The sequence below is a fragment of the Sardina pilchardus genome, chromosome 6, assembly GCF_963854185.1.
Source record: "Sardina pilchardus chromosome 6, fSarPil1.1, whole genome shotgun sequence".
In the NCBI taxonomy this organism is placed as follows: domain Eukaryota; kingdom Metazoa; phylum Chordata; class Actinopteri; order Clupeiformes; family Clupeidae; genus Sardina; species Sardina pilchardus.
In genome coordinates, this window is record NC_084999.1 from 9,484,542 (window position 1) to 9,506,714 (window position 22,173).

The following is a 22,173-nucleotide window of genomic DNA, read 5'->3' on the forward strand; positions in this document are numbered from 1 at the left end:
CACACACACACACAAACACACACACACACACACACACACACACACACACACACACACACACACACACACAGGATATGCATGCGACTGTCCATTGTGAAGATTTTATGAATGTGAATAAATCAAATGAATAGGATATTTCTATATTATGCACACAGTATGCATTATTGCCAGTATTATCTGTATTATAAAATTGTCTACATGATCAATTTCCACAAGAACTTACATGTACCGGTTGGAAATGTAAATGAAAATAAATTGCTGTCGAGCTAAGTTCCTTAATGAAATGTCACTTAGTTTACTTTCAGAATGCAACATAAAGTATCACTGTGCAAACCAATATACCAACATACCAATAGGAATAACAATTCATATGGGGGACTAATTCCATTAAAGAAATGGATCCTTTTAAAGACAACAATTATAACAGAATTCATGTGTTTATTCCGTATGTTTGTCCTCAAATCCATGTCAAGACTCAATCAACTTATGTGGAGCAGAGCTTAAAATAACTCTTAAGTCAAGCATCCACTTGAGTACATTACCCTCCAAGGCCAACCGTCCCTGAACCCCCCCCCCCCCCCCCCCCCCCCTCCATATTCATCTCAGCGTCTCCAGCGCTACGGCTGACTCCTGGCCCCCGCGGCATGTTATGCACTTAAGCATGGAGCCGTTGTACAGACCCTCACGGCACCATCCCCACTTCCCCACCGCCAGCGTCCCAGGGTCCTCTAGCATCCTCTGCTGTTCACCAGTCACAGTGCAGGATGGCGCAGCTGAGGGAAAGCCATCCTTCAGTGCGTGGGTGGAGTGGAGTGTGAGTCTGATTCAAAAATTGACTGAAAACATCCCAGGAACACAGAAACAAAACGGAATGGAATATAGAAGAGAAAGAGACTTGGAATAGAAGAGAAGCACGATTGTTTACAGTTCTAAAAAGTTATTCTGTTGCCATAGTGTGAGACTGCATCCTGCAAACCCCTATTTGTGGGGACTTAAAAGTAAATACTATGAACAAGTACACTATACACCTATAAATAGTTCACCTCCACACTTCTATAGCTAGTCTAAATGTCACCTTTACACACATACATGTTGTCTCCATTTTTACACACTACATGTGTATACAGATACAGACATGTCCTGTGTATCATTGTGTATAAACTGCAGGGCAGTGTTTTATGCAAGTAAAAAAAAAATATTAAAAACTGACATTTTAACTGACTCCATATTAACCTCATAGCTGAAGAATTTTTTTGCAAAATCAATGTATAAACTTCAGCTAATAGTGGGGAAATTACGATGTGTGTGTGTGTGTGTGTGTGTGTGTGTGTGTGTGTGTGTGTGTGTGTGTGTGTGTGTGTGAGTATATATATATATATATATATATATATATATATATATATATTATCTACAGTATACAGTATACTGGGTGTGTGTTTATTTGAAATACCATATGCTGTACGGAGAGAGAAATAGAGAGTGAGAACCACAGATATTCTATTGTGGCTCCTGGGCTACAATGATAAAGCATTATGTTTCTTGTAAAGATTTCTGCGTCTCCCATCTGTTTTACACTGAGTTTTATGGCCCCCTAACCCACGGCCACACATTACACGCCATCCGGCAGATGGATCACTGGATTCGCCCGCTCCGCTGCTTCCTGTGTTTATTGTGCCTTTTATACGACTAAACATGCCGAATGATGCTTGTGGCTGCTAACGCAGATCACAGAGCAGTTAAAGCATGTATCTTAATCTGCCAAGAGTTCCAAGGGAATCTATCTAGGGTTCTTCTAACGGGTTTCATCATGGCCCGTGAGATTATTAGTAGAATCTACTTACAGTATATTATAGGGTATGGGGAACCTGTGTTGAGAACCCAAAGGTTCTCACCATGTACCGTAAGATTATTAGTAGAATCTACTTGTAGGATCCGTGGAGAACCTGTGTTGAGAAGCCTGCATCATCATGTACTGTACTGAGACTGTAAGAGTTATGAATAAACACATCTGCTAAAACATATGATATACATTTAAAGGACAAAGTATGATCATCAGCCTTTATAATTAGTTTGCCTGGCAAAATCCCTGTAGTGTGCGGCAGACATAAAAGAATCAAACCCTGATATGAGTCATTATACGAGTGATGGATGACAGGCCTGTCAATCAGCTCATAAACAAGCACAGACCCACGCCATTTAAATGAGCCCCATTATCTACCAGAGGCTCTCCAGCTAATGAATGGAGATGAACAGCTAGATGACATTGGAATCCATTACAATGGCAATGAGGGGTAATTTGCATAGCTTTGTAAGGAGGCGATACAGTACTTCCCACTATATCATAGGACAGCCTATTCATGGACTCTAATTGCTTTTTTTTTTATTGCGAAGGACCAACAAGTACTTCTAATCCCACACAAAAGGCTCCAATGCAACTTCACACACATATTGTAATAGTGAAATGTGTTGTCAACACGCAGTTAAATGCTATTTATCTATATTTTAGGGTATGTCTGTATACTGACAATGCTGCCACCTGACATATTCCAAAGGCCCCATTAACTGACATCTCCTGGTGCTATCCAGAGACCGCTGTGACAGATTGCAACTTCCTTCAATTCCTCCATAGGATCCAGCAGGACGCAGCGAGCTGTATGTATGAACCCCAGTGGCCAGCCTCTCCCTCTCTCTTTCTTTCTTCCTTTCTCTCTCTTTTTCTTTTCTTCCTTTCTCTCTCTCATTCTCTCTCTCTCTCTCTCCCTCTTTCCCTTCCTTCCTCCCTCCCTCTCCCTCCCTCTCCCTCCCTCTCCCTCTCCCTCATCCATCTCTCACGTGCCGAGGCTAGGCTCAGATTGATGGGGCTCATTTCAGCAGAGCGGCACTGCTATGAGCGCTCTGGCACATCAGCATATTTCACCGTCCTCCCCTCCCCTCCCCACTCCACCCTACCCCACCCCACAGAATCACTGCCATCAGCCTGCGCGGCTAACGGCTAATGATCAAATCCATAGCGTCTGCTCTTCCGACTCCGACTCAGAAGGCAACAGATAACACAAATTCATTGGTCAACCACACGTATTGTGAAGCCATACAGTACATGTAAAGCATTCTACATGTAGCCTATTTGTAAGTGGCAGCATGTCTCACACACATGCATGCACGTGCTGTGCAGAAACGATAATAAACTGTGGCCATTTTATAGATGTGACATTAGTCTCTCCACCCTCATTATTAAGACCGTACAGGGACAGGCGATAAACGGTACCAGAGCCGGTTGTCACCGATATGCCGCTGGCTTTGAAATGAAGGCAGTGGCACTAAATTGTCACCACCACCGAAACCCAGTTTTGCCAAACCCCTGTGTGAGGACAGGCTTTTTCCCCCTCTAATAACCGCAATGTGGAAATGGCACCGCGCCAATTACTTCCCTTCAAGCAGACAGCGAAGTGAAGCTCCAGTGAAGAGGGGCCATGGTGGTGGGGAGAGTGGGGGCAGGGGGTGGGGGGGATGGGGGGGAGAAAAGATGAAACAGAGTCTGGAAGAGAAAGTTTCCGAGAGAGTGAGAGTGATGACTCATTCTGCAATAGTTCATGTAGTGAGGGGGATCCTCAGTTAGGAGAGAGAGAGAGTGAGAGAGAGAGAGAGAGAGAGAGAGAGAGAGAGAGAGAGAGAGAGAGAGGGAGGGAGGGATGGAGGGGGAGAGAACAGAAAGAAAGAGGGAGCAGAGAACAGAGAGACAAGGCAGAACAGAGGAAACTAAAGCACACCCAATTAGTTCTCTTCTCTCCCCAGAACAATGAAAGTGGAAGTTTGCCAGCTGAAGACAATAGTAGAAAAAAAAGAAAGACAGAGGCATGAATAAAATAAAAAAGAGAGAGAAACCTGAGTCTAGAGTCTTCAAAGACCTGTCAGCCTTTGCAGGCGTATTTCAATTATTTTTCAAACTTATACTTTTCCCATAATAAGCCCTCGATGGTCCCCTCACAGATGGCAAGTGTATTGCCTGAATGAATTCAAGGACAATTCTACACGAATTCAGCAGAGACTAGCCTCCGACAAGCAAAAACAGAGCGGGGGGAAATAAACACAAGGAGCAACATCATTAATAATGCATAAGGCAGGAGGTGATTTACTGTGGGAAGTTAGAGAAAAGCTAAAAGAGCTCGCTTTCTCTCTTTCTTGCTCTCTCTCTCTATCTCTCTATCTCGCTCTCTTTCTCCCTACTTAGACGACTTGATTGTCTAGGGGAGTCGGAGGAGCGTCCAGAGCGTGACGTCTTGAACAGGCCACTGATTGGGTTGCAGGAAGAAGCATCTCCTGTAGATTGGATGTAGTAGCCTAGTACAGTAATTTCCCGCATATAAGCGGCATTGTGCATAAGCCACAGGACAGTGTTTTATGCAAGATAAAAGAAACAAAACCATATTAACACCATATTAACCCCCTTGTATAACCATATTACCCCCCTTGTATAACCTCATAGCTGAAGAAATTTTGCAAAATCATTGTATAAGCCGAGGCTAATAGTCGGGAAATTACAGTATTTGATGCATTGGGTTTGTATGTGTTGGATATTCTGTGGTGCATTATGTGTTGTAAAGAATTCTCACTCCTCAAATGTCTCTCTCTCTCTCTCTCTCTCTCTCCTTTTCTTTTTACCTCGGAGGTCTGCAGTGGCTCCTTGTTGCGGGGGGAGGGGGAGCGGAGGTGGGTTCTGCCAGGAGAGGAGAGCGTTGTCAGGCCGCTGCTTCGCTTCTGATCGGCGGGGGCCGGCTTGCCGCCACTCCACCCAGACACACCGTCTGGAGATGGAATTACATAATGAGTGTCTGGGTGCATCCACACACACACACACACACACACACACACAACCTCACGGGCACTCAGAAAGGAGACTCACTCACACACACATACATCCACACACTCACTAATACAAACATAAACACACACACACACACATACACTCTCTCTCTCTCTCTTCCTCTTTCATATATGCACAGACACTCAAACACACACCACACACTCATACACAGAGAGAGAGAGAGAGAGAGAGAGAGAGAGAGAGACAGATTATCCTAAATGAAAATGATGACATATGCATGCAACACTAGTAAAATATGGATTGTCCTCTGGATGAAGATGATGCTATTAAAGACGAAGAGGATGACGCCACTTCAGCCAATTCCATCAGTAACATCCCACTTGGGGTCATCCCTACTGCCCTAACAATCATCCATTTTTCATTCATTCATTCATTCATTCATTCATTGAATGAAACAATCGTTCATTGCTTTCAGTTCATTTTAATTTATCCATCTAACCTGTTTCTTAATATCCTCAGTCCTCTTAAGTGAGGAGAATCTCTGTTCATCTCTTCTCTTCTTTTTCAATATTCCACTTAAAGGAAAGATTTGGAGTTAAAACAACCTGGATGATAACGAGTTCAAACTCTGTTTGAATTGACTTGAATTGAGTTACGTTATTCTGAGGAGTTTTGAGTTAGACAGTTGTTGTTTGTTTGTACATTACATTTAGCGGACACTGTTTGTCCAAAGAGACTTACATATGTCAAGTATATTAGAAGGGATTACGTTGTCCCCGGGGCAACCTCAGGGTAAGTGCCTTGCCCAAGGGCACAGCGGTGGAAGCCGGGAATTGAACCGACAACTTTCAGGCTACTACATGCTACTGTAGCTTAGCTCCTTAACCACTACATTACCATGTATGCATGTGTGTGCAACCCGTTATCAACCACCAATCAAATAACCTCAGGTTGTTTTAACTCTGGAACTACTCTTTGATCTCCTCTGAATCTTCTTCTCCGTCTCCTCCTCACTATTGTCCGCATTTGTCTTTATCCATGGTGATGAGTGTCATGGCAACCTCATGAACAGCCTTTCACGCTCACCTGCGGGCTGGCTCTGGTTCTGGTTCTGGTTTTGGTTCTGGTTCTGGTTTTGATTCTGGTTCTGGTTGTGGTTGTGGTTGTGGCTGGGCGCCTGGTTGTGGGCCAGGTGCTGGGCGGCCTGCGAGACGTTGTGCTGCAGGATGTTGAGGCACTCCCCCAGGCAGCTGAGCGTGGCCGCCGAGGTGGCCTTCAGCAGCAGGAAGTCCTGGTCCAGCGCGGACATGGGCCCGCGGCTGGGCAGAGACTCGATGTTGTGGACCAGGTTCTTCTGCTGGTCCTCCGCCTTGGACATCACCTGGGACACACAGGGGGACGGGGGACACGTGATGACTATGGGCGATGATGTCTGATGACAACCAATCGGACGGAGAGAGTATGGTAAGGGTGGAAGAACCAACCAAGTGTGATGGGGGGGGAGGAAGAGCCAATCAGAGAGGAACAGTTAGTGTGATGAGGGAGGAAGAGCCAATCAGAGAGAAACAGTCAGTTTGAGGACGGAACAAGAGCCAATCAGAGAGATACAGTTAGTGTGATGAGGGAGGAAGAGCCAATCAGAGAGAAACAGTTAGTGTGATGAGGGAGGAAAAGCCAATCAGAGAAAAACAGTCAGATATGATAACTTGGCTCTATGAAAGTTCTACAAAGTCACTGAAAGACTCAGTTCAGCTCAGTTACTGTCTCACAGTAGCCTGGGTGTTCCCATGCTGCCTTGCACACGATTTGATTGACGCTGCTAAGGCAGCCTGGAAACTACCGCCCTAATTTTTCCCTCAGATAGGGGACCAATCACAGAACAGGGGGGAGAGCAAGACGATGATGAGCTATGCACAGTCACATTTGATAGACATCCGTGGCGCCCAATGAACGTATCTGGGCATTTTTTTCAAATTATACAGCCTTGTATGTCTTCCAAACAAAATGAAACTGAGACAAATGACCTGACACACAGTACAGTACACGTGTACAGTAGGGTTAATAGTGGAACCAGTGGCCTTAGAATCCGCTCTGTTCCATCAGCCCTTCTGTCTGTGGGCTGTGCACGGACTGATGCTGAGAAACATTAAATGCTGCGCTCATAGCCAGGAAGCCTTGGGAGTCCAGCCAGGACACTGATTTACTGGAAGCAACCACAAAGAGTGTCTATCTGTTTAAGATGGAAAAGTGTGTGTGCAGTGCTGCTCACACACTGAAGCTAGTTGTCTTGGTCATATTGACAGGGTGTGTGTGGTGAGTGTGTGTGTGTGTGTGTGTGTGTGTGTGTGTGTGTGTGTGTCTATGAATATGCATTTGCATTGTGCATTTGCACGTAAGAGAGCATAGGCTTGTCTATATGTATGTGTCAAATCCCTGCCTGCTCACAGGCAGAAGACAAAGCTGATTGTCAGATGGAGGGCTTGTTGGCAGCAAGCCTCTGTGATAGTAGTGACTCTGTCTGTGTCTGTCAGTGGCGAGAGACTCCGGAGCTTCTCAGAGGCTCCTTCACTACGCACATTCAGCAGACTACAGAGAGGGAGTCCTCCAGCGACTCACTCCATCTTTCCCACAGTGCAACAGTGGGAAAGAGAGGGAGAGGTGGTACGAATGCGTGAAAGAGAAGAATTTAATTACTGCTCCTGGGGCTGAATTGACCCCCCCCCCCCATCTCTCTCTCTCTCTCCCTCCCTCTCTCTCTCTCTCTCTCTCTCTCTCTCTCTCCTCCCTCGGGGCCCTCTTCACTCATTCCATAACAACACTATTACAGCAGTGCTGCTGCATGTCACTCATGGCCCATACGCCCATTACATTAGCGGCGTCAAGGTGCTGAGATGTGTGTGAGATGTTAGAGACCCTCTGGGTCACACCTCGGGGAGCACACACACACACACACAGGCCCCCTTAGTGTCTGTGACTGGCAGGTAACATTTCAGCACTTTGCTCTTTAATCACAGCCGCCATGGAATCAAATGTGAGATTTAACCTGCTGATCAAAGGCAAAACTTTGAGTTGGACATCAGGAGGGTTGAGTCCCTCACTTCATCACACTCTGTAACAGTTCCATTCATCATCATGATGACTATTGGGGGGTTGCATTGGCCAGATTTGATCGGACCATATGTTATACTGTACCTATGCTTTGGATCTAACATTTGGTTATGGAAGGCCAACAGATAGACAGATAGATAGAGAGACAGGCAGACAGACAGGTTTTAATCTGATAGCCAGCATTTAGGATTTAAGATACAATAGAAGGAAGGCAATATAGACTTAAAACTATCACATATTTCAAGGTATTTTTTATGGCAACACAAAAAAAGCAAAACTCTTGTTCCTCAAGTACACTCTGAACTGCCTTCTGCCATACTCTCATTCTACATGTGAGTTACCTATCGTGCCATACATAACTGAAGGTGTTTCAGCTATATCATTAATATGTCAATGTGACAAATTGCTCATCACGGGGAGGACATCTACCAGTATATCATGGACGACATACATACTGTAGCACCGAATCGTTTCAAACGATCAGAATTCCCATTGTAACAACTGAATCAGCAATGGATCCTCATGACAAGTTGAGCTGAGTTAAGCTGATTGATATGCTGCATGCGGAGGAGGTGGAGGTGGAGGTGGAGGTGGAGGTGGGGTGACCGGCTCTGGCGTTGGGCTCTGAATAATGCAGCCGTACAGGCAGGTCACCGCAGGCTCCGGCTCCCTCATCAAAGGCGTCCGCCGGCCGCTCCGTTTCCCGGATTTCTGCTATTATGTGGCACAGCAGGGCAGGCTGTTCGCTCAGACATGACCACTGATTTCTGCCTCGCTTCCAGCTACTGCCACGCTCATAACCCAACCTTCATGCAAAATTGATACGCTTCTTTTTGTTCCTTCTCCCCCTCCCTCCCTCCCTCCTTCCCTCGCTCCCTCTCTCCACATCTCCCTTTTTCCTCTTCCTTTTCTTCTTCTGAGAGGCATAAAAAAAATCAAGCCGTGCCTCTGTAGTTGCAACGAGAGAGGCAAGAGGTGTCAATCATGCCGACCTGCACGGCGAACCATGAGCTGGCCTGCTCCTCCCCACATCTCAATCGCTCACTTCCACATCGCAGGTCATTACTCTGACAACGAGACACGCTCCCCTTCGGCAAAAACAACAACAACAACAACAACAAGCTCAATGCTGCTGGGTTTTTTTTGAGAATGGGGCTCTGTGTGCTGGACTGCCTGTGGTGAGCGTCTCCCATCTCATCTCAAAGTGTCATTCCAGGGAGACTAGCCTCAGAGTGGGCGCTGTTTGAGCTCCACTGATGATCAGGAGAGAGCGGTCTGGTGTCTTTAGGGCTAAGGGGCCTTCTCTCTCTCTTCTCTCTCTCTTTCTCTCTCTCTCTCTTCCTCCCTCTTTCTTTTTCTGTGTTTCTGTCTATCTCTCGGCTGCATATGTGAATCTGTTGTGTGGCCTTTTTATTCTAGCTGGTCACACACACAGCAGCAGCACAGTCCCCCTCTGAGCTCAGCTCACATTAAGGGGCTTTTGTTTGCCTTTGTACCTGAGGAGTCAGCAGAGACAGAAAGTGCACCATTTTCTCTTCTGCGCTCTCTCTCTCTCTCTCTCTCTCTCTCTCTCTCTCTCTCTCTCTCTCTCTCTCTCTCTCTCTCTTTCTGTATTTATAGCCTCGTATCTGTCCTGCCTACTGCTGTCAACTTGTGTGTCTCTCTTATTCTGCTTACGTAGGCAAGCGCCCGCTGCTCTCCAAGGCCCCCCTGGCTCATAGGCTGAGGCCTGTAAAAGGATCCCCTTCGGCTCAGCCCATCCTCTCCTCTCTCCGCCCCCCCCCCCCCCCACTCCTCTTCCCTGTTCTGTCTAAACCGTGCCACTGCCCTTGCGGTCATGCGACTGACGCAGTGAGGAGCCGCAGGGGTGAGGAGGTCAAGCCAAGAGGAAAAGGGAGGAAGTCCGTGTGGAGCCCTCAAGTGTACGTTTTTAAGCAGAGATAGTGCCGTCGGCCATTTTCTAAAGGCACTTCTTACTCATCTGGCTTTTCTGGGGCAGAGCCTGGCTCAGAAATAGAACGAATGTTCCTCATGTGTTGGCTCTACAAGGCAAGAAGGGCAAGAGGAGTCTTTACTGAGCCACACAGCTTCTTCAGGGGGGCTGGTCCAGAAAATAGTTCTTCTCACCTGGAGACGCTAGCCAAATAATCTTCAGAAAAGCTTAGTAGAAAGCACCTCATCAGAGGATTCCCATGAAACCATGAAGCATTCCATCTTAAGGAAACCTCCAAAACCTGTTTTTTTCTCTCTAAAAATGGAGGGTCTCTACCTTGACAGCCTGGTTGCTTCTCTGCTGTCTCAGGCCTTTCAGTGGCTCGTAACTACTGAAGTCCTTCACACACTTACGGCGCCCAAACGCCTCCCTGGAGTAGCTAAATCGCAGCTGGAGAATTCACTCAAAAATTCAAATGAAAATTCAGTATAGCCAGCAGCAGCACTGCGTACAGTACTTTAAGCAAGGTCGGCACATGGCTTAGTTGTCACCAAGCGGGAAAGAAACCGGGAAATAGTGTTCTTAATCCCAACATGAACATGGCACATGCAACCTCCGGCGGGGAATAAAAATGACACTCTTCACTTCAAGTGCTTCTATAAATACGCACCTGGGCAGCCGTAAGTACGGTAGGCACAAACCATTTACATTACAGTGTCTCCAACCAGACGGCAAATCACGACTTCAAAGCCCCGCTAGCTGGCTGAAGCTAAACCAGTCTTTGCTCTGACACACACACACACACACACACAAGCAGGCTGCCGCACAGTCAAGTCGCTATCTCCGCCAGGCAGGAGAGGAGCTGTCCAGGGTCTCACTCCAGATTTGCTTTTCCTTTTAGAGAGGACGTGCACGGACACACACACACACACACACACACACACACACACACACACACACTTCTGGCACTGCTGGTCCCTGTGGGGCCCTGTCAGATATCTGAATGGCCAACCCTCAGCCACACATTTGTAGACGTGTCAGGGGGAGGCCGTATTCAGGCTTAACACTTCAAAGTCTGTCGACAGAGAGAGAGAGAGAGAGAGAGAGAGAGAGAGAGAGAGAGAGAGAGAGAGAGAGAGAGAGAGAGAGAGAGAGAGGGAGACTAGATCATAAATCAGAGGCAGTGGATTTGAAGTGGGTTGAGATTGCGACCAAGATCAACCGTTGGGCCCGGAACAGTTGCAGCTGCAGGTTGTCTTTGAAACCATCAAAAAAGTTCCTCAGGAAACCACCAGTACATACAGTATGCCATATCTCAGATGATAGACCGACTAGAAGAGACGACTATTCTCTTTCTCATAAACCACTTCAGGTAGATGCGAGGATTCCTCTTAATACTCCTACCAGCATTTCTGGTGATACCACGCTTTATATAAGAACATCTGTTGGCACGGAGCATAACTCTAATAAATAATGAATTCTCGCAGGAGTAAGATGAGTCATTTTTTGGAGAGGGTCCTGAATAATTTCAGCCTTTTTGGTTCCTTAAAAAAATACTGAAGCAGGATTTATTTCTAGGACTCTGGGGTCTTCAATTACTGTCTGTCACTTTGGGTTTGCTGGTAAATGAAAGAATAACTTTTCACTGGAGAGAAACATGTCCTCGCAAGTCAAACATCAGTGGAGAGGAAACTGATTCAGAGCCCACGGACAGAGAAGTCAATCAAGACAAAAACATACCATTAGGATACATATTTAAGCATCCTATTGTCCTAACAGAAGAGTACTTAGTTAGAAAGCATTAAATAATCATAATCATAAACATGCTTCTCACAAAAGTACATAATGCTACGAATGGCTAAGCATACACCACAACCAATAACTCATGTAAGCCTTGCAACAATTTGTACTAATTCAAGAAGTTAATAGCACTCAACAATTATTCAAAAATAAATACACATCATGTGCTACTTGGGCCCCTGTAAAGACATATGCTTAAGCACACAATAAGTTTGAGCTGGGGCCACTATCAAACATGACAATAAAAAGTCCATTCACTTTTTCATCATTCACCATTTTTCACATAGATCTCCGTTTCAAAGGTCACAAAAAAGCGGTATGGAAAAAGCAAAAACAATTGGTTTTATCTAGTTACCCAGTCGAGTTGTGCAGCCAGTAGCTAAAGTAGCCAGGCAGCTACACCCTGGGGGGACCCTGCCCCTGAGCCCCCATGTTCATGTCCCCATAGTAGCACTGCAGCTACCTGGATGCTTTAGCTTCTGGCTGCAGCAACTCAAGCTAGGTAAAACCAATTGTTTTCCTTTACGATAAAACTTTACAAAGTTGCTTTTGCAACTACATGAGCTTTGACAAATAAAGTGACCATCTAAAGATGCTCTAGCCCCTGACAATGTCAAACAGGCGATGATAAACCTCTAGTGCTGAACTGTCTCTTCAGAGATGCTGACACGACGGTTAGAGACCGGCCAGCCCCAGAGAATAACAACAGCACTGCAAGAGCAGGCAAAGTGCAAAGACACGAGAGAACACACACTGCATATCAAACCGTCACCGAGACTGACCTTAGAAGAAAGAGTGCCTTTACTTTCCAAAATGACCCTGCAAATATACTGATTGTTCCAGAAGTGTTTCAGTTCTCTGCAGAGAACATTTTGCGCCAGCAAGCAGCCTACACTCGTCCACCTTTGTCCCCACTTATCTTTTGTTCCCACTCACTCCACTCCTTCTGCACACTATATGATACGAGTAACACAGCTGGCCTTTAGCAGGTGCACCGTCTCTACATTCAAACCAAGGGGTGAGGGGGGGGGGGGGGGGATCTCCCCCTCGGAGCACCCCACCCTACAAACCCCCTGTCCGGGCCGCCCTACCTCTTTGACCTCCTGGAGCTGTCCGGGGTCCAAGTTCTGGCTCTTGGCCCGGTGGCCGATGGAGGTGGGGCACTTGTGGTGGGTGAAGGAGAAGATGGAGGCGGGCACCCCGTAGAGGAGTGGTTTCTGCTGGGCACTGGGTGGAGAGGAGGAGGTGGCGGTGGTGGTGGTGGTGGTGGTGGTGGTGGTGGTGATGGAGGTGGCTTGAGGAGTAGGAGGAGGAGGAGGAGGAGGAGGTGCTGCTGATGCTGGAGGGTGGGGGGAGCCGCGTGTCCAGCCCGGGGCGGCGTTGGAGGATGATGAGGAGGAGGAAGAGGAGGAGGTGGAGGTGGCGGCGGTGATGCCCTGAAAAAGACAGGAGCAGCAGGAGCAGGAGTCAGACGGGGGACAGTCACCGCACCCGGCGCCCTTCTTCCCTGCGGCCATCCGAGCCCCTCCGCCGGGAACACGCTCCGCTGCTGCTGCCACACGCAAGGGCATCTTCAGCCTCACGCCACCCCCACCAACAGCCACACACGGAGGGAGGAGGGAGGGAGAGAGAGAGAGAGGGAGGGAGCACGGGGGAGAGAGAGAGAGAGAGAGAGCACAGACAGGGAGATGGGAAGAGAGAGAGAGAGGAGAGAAAGAAGAATAAAAGGAGCAACGAGACAAGAAACAGATCAGAGAGGAAAGGAACAGAGAGAAAGAGAGAGAATGTAGAATAATGAGAGGGTAGAGAGAGAGAGAGAGAGGGAGAATGCAGAATAATGAGAGGGCAGAGAGAGAGGAGAGCGAGAGAGCGAGAGAGACAGAGAGAGAGAGAGTGAGAGAGAGAGAGAGTGAGAGAGAGAGAGCGAGCGAGAGAGAGGGAGAGAAAGAGAGAGAGGGTAATAGGGAGGCAGAGGTGGGGAGCAGAGAGAAGCAAAGATGGAGAATAGAAGCCCGTGAGAGAGCACTACCCATACCAGCACGGCAGGGAGAAACAGAGCGAGAGGTGGGGTGGGGTGGGGGCAGCCAGGCAGATGCTGAGAAAGCCCGGAAGTGAGAGAGCAACAGAGAGAGACAGAGACAGAGAGAGAGCATGAGAGAGGGAGAGAGAGAGGGAGAGAGAGGGAGAATACAGACAACATACTGCCAGGCAAGAGAGGGCTGAGCAATGACACAGAGTCTGAAATCAGATCCTGCGCTCAGAGATCCTCTATCAGCTCTCAGCATCACGACAGATACAGTAGTCATTCCATCTTTAGCTGCAATGGGAGCCTACACTACAAAGTGGTTCTCAAACACTATTGTAAGTGTGAACGGGAGCTAAGAGCAGACTTAAGTCAGAGGTAATGCCAAGGAGCTCTGCTTTATCTCTATGGGAGGATTTCAGGGAAGCAGAGGAACTTGCATAAGCATTGAGTGTAGTAACATCGTACGTGTCAGGCACTCATGGATTCATTGCCACTGTCAGATATTTTCAATAGTTTTAGTCATTTTGTTATTAAAGAACAACAAATATGTTACTACGGTACACAACAATCATAATAACCTACATCCAACCACAACCTATGAACTATCCATGGATTACAGTTATGATTAATGAATGCTATTATCCTGCAATCTTACAGTAATGAACAAAAATACAGAACTATAATACAAAACGCTAAGTTATTTCATGCTATATTCCCACGCTATGGCAGAATAGCCACATCATATCAACACTGCTTCCCTCTTCTTGAGGCAGCGTTAGATAAAAGCACTCTGCCAGCAGACCAAAAGTACCCAGCACAGCAGTATCCATCACTACAAACTGCTGTAGTAAACTTTCTGCTTCCACAGGTCACCCTAAGGACAGGATCCTTGACTTTGCTGACAAAACAACACATTATTATCACCGATCGCATGCAGCGCACTAATCCTGGCACACATCAGACGCATTATCGCAGGAAACACAGACGGCCAGCCAGGGTAATTTTGGTTAAGTTCAATGGCACAGATCCACGTTTGTTGGATAAGAGAATGGTGGCTGCTGGCTGGGCACAGGCACTTCAACTCGCAAAGCATTCTGGGAGATAACAACAACAGCTAATGTCCTTTTCATTTTTTTCCAGCCACGTACACAGACTGTAGCTCCCAGTAGACCTGTGAAGTATCACATGTGGTGCTACAACCAGGTCTCATAGCAAAAGGTCAGAGGGGCATTGCAATTGGCTTGTAATCATTTTGTGTGTTTTTGGCTGACTTGCATTTTGCTCTGGAGTCATGAATAAAGCAGCTGCCCACAGGCCATTGCGGAGGGTAAATGGCTGGAGAAATCATAAAAGCTCTCGCTTGATGGTGTCCGTGCGAGGCCAACATGCCCTGAGACCCTGAAGAACCATTGGCAGGCCTTTATAATGATGTGGTCAAAGCTCACCACCAAAAAACAGGATTTGCTCGGATGGAAAAATAATTTCTGTGAGCGGGAACCACAGAACTGTATGGCTTCTTGGTACTCACAAGGCAACAGACTACAACATTACAGTTCTCAAGATACACTTCTGTATCTCCACATCTTGTTCATAGAACATCCAACTCCTACCATTATTCGTCCACATCATGAGGGAAATAATGATTATTCAGATATTTTCATTATGTTATTCATTGTTATACTTGCATTACCTCCACAATTATTCATATGGTCACATCTAAAGCTGAGGTTAAAGTAGCCTTGATCCACCTCTTTCTATTTCTACACAATTATTTTTTGTAGCGGAGGATCAGTGAAAAACACATTTGCGTGACACTGGTTGCAGGTCTACACACAGGCAGTAGCATCTAACTACTGTAGATGAGGAATATTTTAAGGCAAAAGCTCAGTGTTATCCTACACTGTGACTGCTGCTAAACATCCATCATCATTCGATCAACAATGATCATCATGGACTGCAAGATAAGACTAATCCTTTAATATTTTAAATATTTTCTGTTATTGTAAAGTAATACTTCACGTCCACAGTGTGAATGTTTACATTTGGAACAAAGTAAAGATTAACCAGACTCTCCTCTGTGAGATATTATTAGAAAATCAGTGGGCCATTAAATTCTTGAGAAAATTAAGTGGCTCCCAGCAGAGCATGGCAAAGTAGGCAAACACTGTCATAACTTATGTAAATGTCTCTAAATGTAATGGGAAACACAAGATATATCGGTGTTTTGTTTAACAGTGATTAAATGGAATGTATTTAGCAATCTTGTGGTCAATTACGTTAAAATATTGCAAACAGAATCGCACTTTGAGCTTTTGAAGTCCAAGGCTGTCTGAATCAACCCTGCCAAGTTATGTATTAGCCTCCTATTAACCACACAAGACATGCAAGCATAAGAAAACTGATTTACTTCTGTGCGAACCTTTTAGTTTAATGTTTACCACCCAAATAGCCAATATCTACACTTGTATTTGAAGTCTATGTGAAGGACTCTACACACCTTACACAGAAACTGCTCTTAGGAAGAGTTCACTAAAATCACTGGTTACAGTTTTCCTCAGTCGGTTTGGTGCTTTTCTCACATCAGAATGAAAATTACCATAACTATTAGTTCAACTTCTAGTAACATTTAGTAATTTGTGCACATCATAATAGTAATTTCTCCTTCCTCTGAAGAAATTGCAAATGTTTTTGTCATGTCAGTCAGAATTAACTATATTTATGGATGCTGAAAAGTCATTAATAAATACACACTAATGATAAAACAATAAAACTAATAGTCTTCAATCAATTTCTTAAGTCATTACATACAAAATTGTTGAACTAGTAATCAAATTCTGTCACAATGCTGTAGAATTGAAGAGCTTGCTGTAACTTTACTTTTCAAATGGCCAAGTAGTGTATAATGCTATCTTGAACATTTTCAGGTAGTGTCACAGAGTTTGATCTGTTTTTTTGGGGGGGTTTTTTGCATTGGAAAAGAGAATAAACTGTCATAACGAAAACATGACAAAGCCATTTGACTATCTTGTTCATAATGACTTTTAATTTTGATGACACTGACATGACTACTTGCTTTTGAGGAATGGACTATCCATTTTGAGCAAGTGACGTGTTTTTGTAGGTTATCCACTAGGTTTTGCAGTTTGCACTAGTTTTGAGAAATACACTAACTGCTGTGCAAATGTGATGTGAGAAAAGCAACAAAGCGACTGAGAAAAAACACGAAGATAGTACTGCTCTTAGAAATAATGCACTAAAATGGCTGATAAGACAGACAGTATTGCTCTTAAAAGAATGCACTGAAACTGCTGGTGAAACAGCAAAGCTCAAAGAAAGAATGCAGTGGAATTGCTAGTTAAAACAGTACTACGCTTAGGAAGAATGCACTAAAATTGCTGGTTAAGACAAGAGGAAGACAACACCATGGGTGGAATCACACGACTACTTGAGGACACATGCTGTGGTTCGACCCAGAGGTCAAAGGAGAAGGGAAGTGCCTCCAACAGAGAGACAGAGAGGCAGAGAAACTAGGGGAGGAAATGACCATAGCACAGACAGAAAGACAGAAACCAAAAGGGAGAGACCAACAGGCAGGCAGACAGACAGACAGAAACAGACATAGACAGTGATAAGCTGGGAGTGAGTGCAGAAGACAGACAGACAGGTAGACAGACAGACAGAAACAGGCATAGAGAGAAACAGACAGACAGACAGGTAGACAGACAGACGAATAGGGAGGATTTGTTGGAGCAAAACTACCAGAGAGACGGCTAATGAGAAAACGAGAGTGTGGAAGGAGAGCACACAGCCAAAGAGACCAAAGAGAAGAAGACTTTAATTGGGTTAAAGTTGGTTTCACGTTACCTTGGCACTGCCATCTAAGTGTTGCCGTGTACAGAGCTGGAGTTGGGTCATCCACAGCTGCTGCTCACGCGCATCAGACGCTGTGGGGATGGACAGAAAAACAGACCATCAGACAGACAGACACAGGTAGACAGAATGACAGACAGACAGACAAACAGACAGAAAGACAGACAGACACAGGTCGACAGACAGACAGACAGACACAGGTAGACAGAATGACAGACAGACACAGACAAACAGAAAGACAGACAGATAGACACAGGTCGACAGACAGACAGAAAGACAGACAGACAGGTAGACAGAATGACAGACAGACAGACAGACAGACAGACAAACAGACAGACACAGGCAGACAGACTGACATAGATAGAAAGAATGACAGACAGACAGATAGATAGACAGACAGACAGACACAGATAGAGAGAAAGACAGACAGACAGACAGACAGACTGTTGGGCAGGTACACAGTCTACAGTCAATCAGAAAGATACCCACATGCTCCAGCAATTCTGTGTACAAATACACTAACAATTCGTGCAGCTAGGTGGGCAAAATGAATGATTGTATACCGGCCAGTAGACACAGGGAAGAGAACAGCAGACAGACAGTTCTAGAGTAGTTCTGGTAGACAAGCATAAGCCAACTGGCAAAGATAAACATGGTGAACACTAATCAACGGTAGAGCAAATGAATACCAGCGACCTGACGCCAGCAGACTGGTCCAAAAAAAGACTCTTTTGAGGCTACAGCTCGTCTGAAGTGCTTTCAAATGGCCGTAGGAACAGATGGCAATCTGGGCCATTTGATGAAACAGGTTTAATGTTCTGTTTAGCTTGCTACTTTAGAACCACAATATCCCATCCCACCCCTATGTTCTCACACACCACATGTCCTTGTGTGTACACACACACCGTATCAGCTAGGTCACATACAGACACACAGACACACACACACACACACACACACACACACACACACACACACACACACACACACACACACACACACACACACAAACAAATAGCTGCACAAGGGCAGAGCATATGACTTGGCTGTTGACCCGCTGCTGTATGATTAACCAGTGCTCTGTTCCCACTGCGCAGAGCCTTGTTTAAAAACAATACATCACAGCCTAGCAGGAGCCCACACTAACATTCCGCTCTAAATGAAAATCAGCTGGCCTACTTCAAGTCTCCCTGGACAACTCTCTCAATGAACAACCCCCACCCCCCCCCCCCCCCCCCCCCCGTCCACACACACACACACACACACACACACACATACTCCCCTGTTGAGTCTAAAATTAAGCCTGTCAATTCCGAGATGCATCTAGGCTTCATGTCTTATGCATAACATCGGCGCCACAAGAGACATTCTGTTCCACTATCATCTTTGTGCCAACAGTGTGTGATTGGCAGGCATCATTAATCTTTGATATCTTGGATTGTGCGAGATGTTTACATGACTGAAGTGTCAGCCAATATCTGTCTGTGTGTGCGTGCGAGCTTGCAACAAATATCACATATTTCTGTGAGCTTGGAACAAAAGCCAACGTGTCATTTGACTTTTAAAATATTATAGATATTGGAAATTGGAAGCCTGGCCATGTCCACCCAGATGTCCTTCAGCGACGAGAGCTATAGTTTCGAAATCGAAAAAGGTAGGCCTGCATACATTGTTTCCTGACCATCGATGCTGTTTATTGTCAATTCGTGAAGTTTAGGCAAAGTAGGAAGTAACGTTATGAATCCTTGATCAATGTGAATGGTGAGGCTGGACCAATGATTTCAAAGTCAACGCAAAGTCTGTGCCCGTCGCGATGCTAGTGTTGAAAACGCATCCAAATCATGACTCCCCGGATGCTACTTACAAAGCGAATGAGTCTGGTTTTAACCAGACTAAAACAAAATGGCTGATTTATAACCACTATAATACTAACCCACCCACTCCCACCCTATCAACTACTCTGCTGACCTCTGCACTCCTCCCCCCCGCTCCACCATCATCTTCCACCCACACCATCACAAGTGAAGACGACGTGCAAATAAGTGAGAGGCAGCCATGTCACTTTCCTTCAGATGGCGAGATATTACAGCGTTGGCGGGAAGCGTGGTGTGGCACGACACAAAGCTGCGCTCCACCCTCGGGGTTTGACTGCTAAGGTGTGAAATGAGAAAAAGACGGAGCCGCAGATTGGCAATTTGGACACTGGACCCACCAGGGGGCTCAGATGACCCCTGCAGTCAGCCAATCATGGACTGTGGAATGGTGTGTGTATGTGTGTGTGTGTGTGTGTGTGTGTGTGTGTTTGAGAGATGCACGTCAGCTTTTTCCCACAAACCACCCCCCACCTCCTTTTGCAATAATCTCAGAGATCCATTGTCAATCAATACTTAGCAAATTAAATGCTTGTTTTCAGCATTTTCCTACAGATTCAATTATTTACATTTCAAGGCAATCTGGGGGGTAAAGGCAGGTCACACTAAGGGGACTCATTGCTGAGGGAGTGTGTGTGTGTGTGTGTGTGTGTGTGTGGGGGGGGGGGGGGGGGGGGGGGTGTCACATGCACATGAAAATGCAGTGACTCTGCAAATAATCCGTCAATGGCTCTCTTGCTGAACAGAGCCCCAATTGCATCTGCAGTTGCATGCATCTCATTTTGTTCCGCTCCAAGTTCGCCTCCATCAGCACACATGGAGCGGTGCCTCGGAGCACACCTCTGGGGCTGCCTCCTGCCGCAGGCTCCCCCCTCTGAAATATAGATCAGCCGCTGACCCCGTTAATTCACAGCCATCAATAACGCTGTCCTGCCTAAAACACCCATCAAAAGCGCTCACCTCGCCACCCACCCACCGGCTATAAAGCCATATCTCAAGCGGCCCTTGCCTCGCCAGCCTGGACAACTCACACATCTTCAGCAAAGTACACTGTTAGGGAGAGATACAGGGGCTGTGGAGTAGAGAACGAGTGGGAGTGAGAGAGAGAGAGAGAGGGAGAGAGAGAGAGGGAGAACCTGGGCAGGGGAAGAGGGAAGAGGGATCCCTTTGAACTGAAGAAGGTGACGACGAGCAATTCGTGTGGGTGGATGAGCGAACAAAAGCAAAAGCATCCATGCAGATGAAAGCGGAGCGGAGAAGAAGCCGTTGATGCAGTAGGCGATTAAAAAAAAACAGGAAAGAAGAGGAATCACAAGTCGATGACAGCAGAAGCGATCTTAACTGGTTGAGATGAAAAGAGGAGAACAACTTTATGAAAAGAGGTGTCTGTGCAGGGGTGGAAGTGTGGCAAGTACACAACATTATGTCACGGGAGAGATTGGGAAGCAAGATTACAATTTGTGGTGAAGATAAGCACAACAAAGAAAGAGAAAAGGGAAAGGATGATTTAAACCAATGGTTCTCAAAGTGTAGGGCAGGCTCCACTATAGTGGGGAATAGAGACATGACAGGTTGGGCACAATAAACAAGAGGATTTGTTTGTAGCTATCTTTAATAATGCTTTATTTCTTTTCTTTTTTTGATGAGGAAGATAGTAGATTCAAAACAAAACATTGAGACAAACATAGGAGTCCTAAACCGATCGACAAGTTAATCAAAATAACATCTGATCTGGTGGACCGAGACGGGAAATGTAACGTGGAACCAAAATGTGACAAAAATAAATAAATAACACCTCCAAGGTCAGAATGATTTAAACAGTGACAACCCAAGCTAGAGCACACGTACACACACATCAACCCCCCTCCCCTCTCCAACACTCTCACCTCTGAGCTTGAAGATCTCTCCGTTGGTAGCGTAGATGAGGAACATGTGGGGCAGCTCGTCATGAGGCACCACTGATGCCCCGGAGAGGGGCAGGGAGCCGCGGGGCTTCTGGCTCTGGCTCTGCTCATTCACAAAGTAGTCCAGCTGCCCCTGCTCCGCGTCCAGCACAAAGTACCTGAGGAAGAGGACGACAACACGGTGGGTCTCCATGGGGACAGAGAATATAGAACACACACACATACAAGCATCCCTGTAGAATCTGACCATCTGGAGTGGTCATTCTCAAGGGATGTGTTGAAAGAGACACTCAGGCGGCGGACTGGGACACTAAATATTACCGGGAGATTTCAAGCTCCAGCAGCCCCTTCCCGACGGGGAGCCAGGCTGTCGATGGGAGTGTGACCCTACATGACCTGAGAAATACAGGGCTACTCAAAGCACATCATGGCTGCTCATATAAAATCTTCAGTGCCCATCTGTACCCAAACATCGGCCATGCCTTTTTCAAGCTCACAGTAATCAGCCCGGCCTTAAAACGTTACTGGCTGACTGGGAATTATCCCAATTTTCCTGATTCTTCCCATTCTGCTACTGGGTGGATGCATATTTCAACATTACATACTCTATATGGATGGCCATTATCACTGGCCTGCCATATCGGCATTAATACAACTGTGAATATCTGCATGATCTCGTCCTATAGCTCATATCCCAGCATGCACTGATGAAAATAGACACGTCCATTTCAGCTCAACGAGTAGACTGTGAACAGGGCAGGAGGTCAGCTCCCTAGGTGAATACATTCTGGTGAAATTTTATTTTCTGTGTGTCACTTTGGGTAAGAGTGTCTGTCAGT

At 46.1% G+C, this 22,173-nt stretch overlaps 1 protein-coding gene across 4 annotated transcripts in view; it reads right to left on the reverse strand.

The window, feature by feature from the left end:
* Nucleotides 1–22,173, reverse strand: part of osbpl10b (oxysterol binding protein-like 10b) — a 61,639-nt gene that overhangs the window by 34,586 nt on the left and 4,880 nt on the right. For 2 of the 4 annotated variants that reach the window (XM_062538332.1, XM_062538331.1), the window contains exons 2-6: nt 21,317–21,492; nt 17,554–17,633; nt 12,755–13,099; nt 5,909–6,203; nt 4,660–4,802 (exon numbers count right to left, since the gene is read on the reverse strand). In XM_062538332.1, the coding sequence (XP_062394316.1) occupies nt 4,660–4,802; nt 5,909–6,203; nt 12,755–13,099; nt 17,554–17,633; nt 21,317–21,492 (1,039 nt within the window). Of the gene's footprint in view, nt 1–4,659; nt 4,803–5,908; nt 6,204–12,754; nt 13,100–17,553; nt 17,634–18,255; nt 18,328–21,316; nt 21,493–22,173 lie in introns of those variants that run through there. The other 2 variants (XM_062538334.1, XM_062538333.1) reach the window with 2 other exon arrangements.